The 7,102-nt window shown below is 33.2% G+C and overlaps 1 protein-coding gene across 1 annotated transcript; it reads right to left on the reverse strand.

The window, feature by feature from the left end:
* Positions 1-471: 471 nt before the first annotated feature.
* On the reverse strand, positions 472-5,872 carry LOC145637914 (11-beta-hydroxysteroid dehydrogenase B-like). The gene is made up of 6 exons (XM_081688917.1): positions 5,591-5,872; positions 4,408-4,600; positions 3,505-3,590; positions 3,166-3,297; positions 2,912-3,076; positions 472-939 (listed from the first exon to the last, which is right to left on the reverse strand). Exons 1-6 carry the CDS (start codon positions 5,771-5,773, stop codon positions 685-687), a joined length of 1,014 nt encoding a protein of 337 aa, XP_081545043.1. The 5' UTR covers positions 5,774-5,872; the 3' UTR covers positions 472-684.
* Between the last annotated feature and the right edge of the window lie 1,230 nt (positions 5,873-7,102).

A 7,102-nucleotide genomic window follows, 5' to 3' on the forward strand; every position in this document is an offset into this window, starting at 1 on the left:
TCTTAGATGTCTTTAGTTCTTGATTAGTTCATTATTATAATTTTCTTTGCTTGATAGTTCGTAATTGTTCTAGAATAGATTTCTCGATATTGATTGGTTACTTGCTTAGTATTGATTTGAGTCTGTTTAATTAGTAGTCCTTAGTCTCTTGGGATTCGACCCCTACTTGCTCAACTACATAGTAGAGTTAGTTCGGTTATTTTTGTTAGGTACGCGACACGCCTATCAACGAGCCCACGCCTTGTAACCCCTAGACCCCAACTTGATCATCGTTCATCAGGGGACTAACTGATTCAAGTCATATATATTATGTAAAAATAATCTCTCTTTAAATTATCATACACTTGCACTTATGTCCCAAAAAAAAAAAAAAAAATCATACACTTGCACTTAACATACAATCATATATTTACGTAATTAGATGCAACCTTGATTCAAAAAATGCCAATAAAATGATGCCAATGTACGTATAAAAAGAAAAAAAAACGAATTTCGTACCTTTTTTGTAATCTACAAATTGATACATTTTCCAATCCTAGAGAAGCTTCAAAATAACATATGTAAAAAAAAACCCAAAAACAAAAAGAAACAAAACCTCAAAGAAATTGCATAACATGTATTAATACACTCAAGACTTCTCTTATTCTACCTTCATTTGCTGCACATATGTGGCCCTTGAACCTATCATTGGACTGGATGCTTTTTAGGAGAAGCAGGCTCCAAATATAACGGCTTACCTACACCAATAAGAGACGTTTGCCTCCCATTTTCGGCCCCCAATAGTAAACGAAATGTCCACCCGAGAATCTTGGGTGCGAATGCCTTGTATAGAAGGAATGCATCATACCAACTTGGGTGCTTCACATAGGGATCTCCTCGGCAAGCCCCTGCCACTATTAGCTTCGCGAATTCATCTACTGCTCCACCACTAGCTTGTACCTACAAACATGGAGAATTTAAAATAGAAAATGTGATGAATCAAACAAAAATTAATAGCAAAAGGCCTTAATTATTGTCTTTTGATTAAGAAAAAAGGAGATGGAAAATTCAATAGTAAATGATAGGTTGTTCTTCACTAAAGCTCATTGAAATTATACCAATACAAGCATAAGGAAAAGGAAGTATGGCAAATGCAAAATGTTCGGGGTATTGGATAAGGGAAATAGTAAGGAATGAAACTAATTAAAATATTTCTTAATTTCTAAAATCAGACTAGACCATATTAGAACTTCGGATCAAACTAGAAAAATTCAAATAATATCTGACAATTCTATAAAAATTAAAAAGAATAATCCCACCTTTCACGCATCTGCTCAAAATAATCCCACCTTTTCGAATTCCAGAAATAATCCCACCTTGTAACCCCATCTTCCCAAAATGAACCTTTTTCATTTAATGACCGGTTGATTGAATTGGTAACCTGTTTTAAAAGGTAATTTGACACTTATCACTTTTTGATTGGTTTTATATATAATTTTTTGAAAAATTAAAGAATAAAAAAAAAATCCCTTCTTCTTCCTACTCCAACCACTCGCCGGAACAACCATACCCAGCCACCGTCTTCCTGGATTCGCCACAACAATCAGGCAGCAACGCCGCTCCACCTTCATCAAGCAACAATCTTCACCTCCCACACCGAATTAACCACCAGCACAATCCAACACCACCAAGTCGCACTCACCAATCACAACCCCTCTTAACTCCCCTGCTACGCCCAGCCACACCAACAACCCCACACCAATCAGCTGTGGCCGCATAATTCAACCACCGCACCACCTTCAAATTCTCCTAACATACTCCACAACAACCTCCCATCGCGTTCAAAACCGCAGCCAGCAACATTGCTACCACCATCTCCAACCACCCTCAACACCATTTTTGCCCATAACACCCTCGCAAATCGCAGCCACAAGCAATTCAACCCCAAATGGCCAAATAATCAGACGGAATAATGAAATAATGCGGCTGTGATTTGATTGATGATTTGAACAGCCATGATTGAGCTTAAATTATTGGTGATGTCGCTGCTGATCCAGACATCGCCCAATTAGGTGGGGTTTCAGGTGGTTTGGTTGGTACTTGCGGTGGTTCGGTTGGTATTTACGGTGGTTTGAATATCGAGGCTGGGGTGCGATGTTGGAGATGAGAGCCTAGGTTAGTGATTTTCTGGGAGGGAGAAGAAGGGAAGGAGGGTTCCGCCGGTATTGATGGGGCAGGGGTGCCGACAGCTAGGGTTAAGCTGTCGCCGGTGCGGGACAGGCGTTGCCAATGGTGGAGTGGGGCTGGGTTAGGGTGTATGGGATTTTTTTTATCGTTTTATCTTTTTTTTTTTAATTTTTCCTTTGTTTTATTATTTGAAAAAAAAAATCAAAATATTTACCTATAGAAACGGTTGGAGGTAAAAAGGCTCATTTTAAGAAGATGGGGTTACAAGGTGGGATTATTTCTGGAATTCGAATAGTTGGGATTATTTTGAGCAGATGCGTGAAAGGTGGGATCATTCTTTTCAATTTTTCCTTTCTAAAATCAGACTAGACCCTATTGGAACTTTGGATAAAACTAGAAAAATTCAAATAATATCTGACAATTCTATAAAAATGATGAGCCAGACCATATAAAAACACCACATAAACCAGGTTACCAGGAGAAATTTTTCAAACTAAACCAGAGTACCTTAATTAGAGTGTAGAAAACTATATATCACTCACTTTTTTGTTAACAAAACTTTTTTGAAACAAAAAAAAGTAGTGTTCTCGCTAAAGATTTTCTACTATACATTTTGGATAGAACACGTTACCATACGGTTAATTAGTGAATGCATACAAAAAACGTGCAAGTGTAAGTAGTGAATGCATCGTGATGAAAATGACCTCGAGATTAATTAGAAAGATCAAAACATTTTAGTAACTACCTCTCGCTCTTCTCTCCATTGCATCTCGGCGCCATTATCAACCATGTTCTTGCCTCTTGTAATATCCGTCCCAATCCATCCATGGGTTGCGATTGTTATTCCTACATCTTCTTTCACTTCAAGTCTCAATGTTTCATAAAAGTTCACCAATGCAGCCTTTGCTGCCTAGTTAATAGCCATATAAAAAATGACGAAATTATTAAAACCATGGAAACAAAAGTAGTACTTATATTTCGAGGGAATGTGGCACTTACCGAATACAAGCTCATCCTTGGCAAAGGAAACCAATTCTCAACCGAAGCATTCACAATGATTCGACCTTTTGTTTGTCGTAAGTAAGGAAGGGCAACATAGGTTGGATAAACATTTCCCCAAAAGTTTATATCCTAACGATTAACCATATATACAAAAATTAGTTATAACATCATCTATGTACAATCAAAACATTTAGGTCTTTTCTCCCATAATATGTACGGAATAATGGACAACAATAGCTTATACTCGTATGAATTAATCCTTCAAAAATTAACTTGTACAAAGTATTTGAAACAACATTGATCAAGCACACCAATAGATAATTCTCAGTTTCTCACCATCAAATGAGGAAATGTAGACGTGTCATTAACTTCCTCGAAGTAGAATGTATGACCCAAACTTGTAGCGTTCACTAAATGGTCGACTATAAGAAAACAAATCAAGTTAGTAAAAATGATTAGCATTTCTTCCAATTGTTTTCATGAAAATTTGTTTGTATAGATATCATGCTAATAATTAAACAAATATTGTCAATAAAACTCCCGAAACAGACGAGCAGTGAGAGTAACATAATGGTTTGACACAAAAAGAGGAAAAAAGAAGATATCTACTCAAAAACAAAGTTTAAAACTACTCCATCTGCATCAAAATGTTCTTCCCACACCTTGACCAATTTAGTCTCGCAAAAAGATTTGAAATGAGAAGAACAATATAAAATGGAGGATAAATTGTTACTCCCTCCGTTCCTAAAATGACGTTAATTTGTCTTTTTTGGCGTTTTATTTAATAGTTGTTGTACTTTTTAATTAATTTTTACACATTTCCCTCATACATACATATTTTCCATGCAATTATACCCATTACTCAAAATATTTATATCTCAATACAACTATTCCTATTTACAAAAATATTTACCTATTACTATCAATACGAATATTTGTATTTTCAAAGTTAATTTAATGTCGCAATACTTGATATTCATCGTATATGTGAATAATGTGATACATAATTTTTATTTTCCACTATCTTATTTTTCCTTATAATATTAAGGGTGTAAAACCACCAAAAGTAACCTTCTTTCGGTAAAATACACGTATATGAGTAGAAAATCGACGAGCTGAGGGTGATGATAATAAAGGCAATTAATATGGTTTCAAAAAATAAATAAAGGCAATTAATAACATAATATATGATCAATTAGCATTGTAAACTAATTCATTGCATGGTGTTATGAAGTTTACCACGACCATAAAAACTCATTGTTTCGGTGATGAACCTTCGACACTCGTCTTCTTTGATGACGTCGGCGGCAACGATCATGACATGCTTTGCACCAATCTGTCTTGCATTCTCACTTATCCCACGGAGCCTAGTGTCTCTTCGTGCAACAAGTACAAGGATTGCTCCTCTTTTTGCATATTCATAGGCAATTTGCTGAAACAATGAAATTTGTTTAATCTATAATTACTAACAAGTAACATGTAATTAATAATTGTAAAGCACAAATTGAGATTTGTATAGTAAATTAAACAGAATAAACTGTATCAAATTGTACTTTTAAGTACAATAATTATTTGTAGTTTTAATTTGCTTAAAGAGTGAAATTTGTTCTATTACTAATAACAAATGTAATCTAAAGCGTTTTTTTTTTTTTTTTTTTTGGTAGCAAATTGAAGGGATGAGTTATACATTGGCTCATCTTGTACCAAAAAAGCAACGGATATCATAATATTCTTTATGTCGTAAATTAAAATTTTATAGTCAGTTTCTTTTAAGGGTTAGTTTTCTGTTTTTTTTTTAAATCTAAAAACAAAAAACAGGAAACAAGAAAAAGGTGTTTCCACTTTTCAGTTATCAGATTTAGAAATTACCATGATTTTAATAAGTCTAAATAATTTTTGATTCATTATATGACATATAATATACTTTTTTTAAAAAAAAAAAAAAAAAAAAAAAAAAACAGAAAACCACAACGATTGCAAAAAACCCTTAGTCTTTCAATTTATTGTAAAATTTCCAAAACTAGTAGTCATAATTTTTACAACCAGCGCTTTTTTGGTACCAAAACATTAATCGAGTAACTAACCTCTGATCAATAAAATAACACACAAGACCTGACGGAGTAACCCCAGCCACATCATGTAGCCGGCTATATATGAAAATTTGTGTTTTACAATTACAAAACTTAACATATTCAAAGGCTGGTGTGTACAAACACATACTTTTTTTTTTAGACACATACTTAGCTTCAAAAATTTTAATGATCAAAGGTGTTGATTAGATCATTAGAGTCCATGTGAACATAGCAGAAATTTAATGTGATTTGAGATGACTAAGTCTATCGCACGTATGCAATACAAAACCTATTATTACGGAGTAATACAAAAACAAGAAAATGATGATAAAATAAATAGTAATATTTACCTCGCCAAGTCCAGAAGAAGCACCAGTAATGATAACAACTTTATTTTCCATACTTTCATAGTAAAACAAGCCATAAGCCCATTCACATGCATTAATAAAACTCAAAGTTGGCCATGCTAATGCCAACATTACCAAACTTGCCGGTGGTACCACAAAATTCATGAATGAATTTACAAAATCCATTTTTATTACTAACTAATTATCTCCTATAATTATCTAATAATGTCTAATTTATTTTGAGAAAAACGAAAGAAAGAAAATGAGAAAATTGAAGAAAGATGATCAAATAAAATTGATAAGAAGTGAAGAAGATGAGAATGAGTTGTACGTGGTACATGAAGATGATGAACACTAAATTATCATGCAAAGGTGGTTTATGGCACGTGTCCTTTATCAAAGGTTTATTATGATGACTGATGGTCTTCCCCTTTTGGCGTTTCTTTGCCAACCTTTTGGGCATAGACACAAGACACGGCCAAATACTCCCAAATAGTGGTTAACATTATTAGGCTAACATTAATTGGTTTAGTCTTTGGGTTATTTTAGGTTAGATTATAATAATATAGAGGAGTGGCAATATAAAGCCTTGATTACTCTAAATCTCTATTTTATTAATAGATACTACTATGCTCTGGTTTTTCAATTAATACATAGTTGGATTATTTTTATGCATGATAAATAAAGTTAAATTAATGATTTACTTAGTTGTCAATAACTGGAATTATCAATATGTAACAACCCTTTTTTTTTTTAATTTGATCAAATTGAAAATAGATTATGTATGTTAAAATTTAAATTTTCTAGATAGATATGTAGATTGAGAACAAAAAAAAAAAAACAAAAAAACAAAAAAAAAAAATCTTATCTAATTAAAAATAAACCCATAGGAAAATAGAGGGAAAGAAAACTACTTCGTTACTATGTTAGTAGGGTTTTTTTTTTTTTTTTTGAAAGATGTTACTATGTTAGTAGTTAAGGCACTGATTATTGATAGTAATACACGGAGAAGTAAATTACTCGTAAAATAGATTAATATTAGAGTGTACCCGTGCAAAATGCAAGGGATGTATATTTATGTTAGAAACAATTAAATATATAATATAAGAAAAAATATATTTCAAATAGGGAAGTTCATTTGATGTAGTAACTTAAGTCATGTTTTTTTAGAGTTGTTGTGGTCTGATCTGCTTTACAATGCTCTGTTCAAATCTTCTCTAGTGAGTATTAATATTCTACCGACACCTGTTTTGCTTTGCTGAGACAAAGTGAAATATTAGTGTAGACACCCATTTGTGTCTCCCCAAAACCAAACCCGGTGATGAGTACCTTTCACGTCGAATCATAATCGAATGAAACGAAAGTGTGGAAAGGTCTAGTGTTGCGGAAAGTTTTATTTCTTTTCTTTTCTCCCTGTTTTGGAAAACTTTATTTTAAGAAAATAGCTAATCCAGTTTGGTTGGTCCATGATATGGGTCCAATAGTGGTGTAGTTGGATAGGGCTTGCAAAGACCT

This window comes from Chenopodium album, chromosome 7 (assembly GCF_948465745.1).
Source record: "Chenopodium album chromosome 7, dcCheAlbu1.1, whole genome shotgun sequence".
Classification (NCBI taxonomy): Eukaryota; Viridiplantae; Streptophyta; class Magnoliopsida; order Caryophyllales; family Amaranthaceae; genus Chenopodium; species Chenopodium album.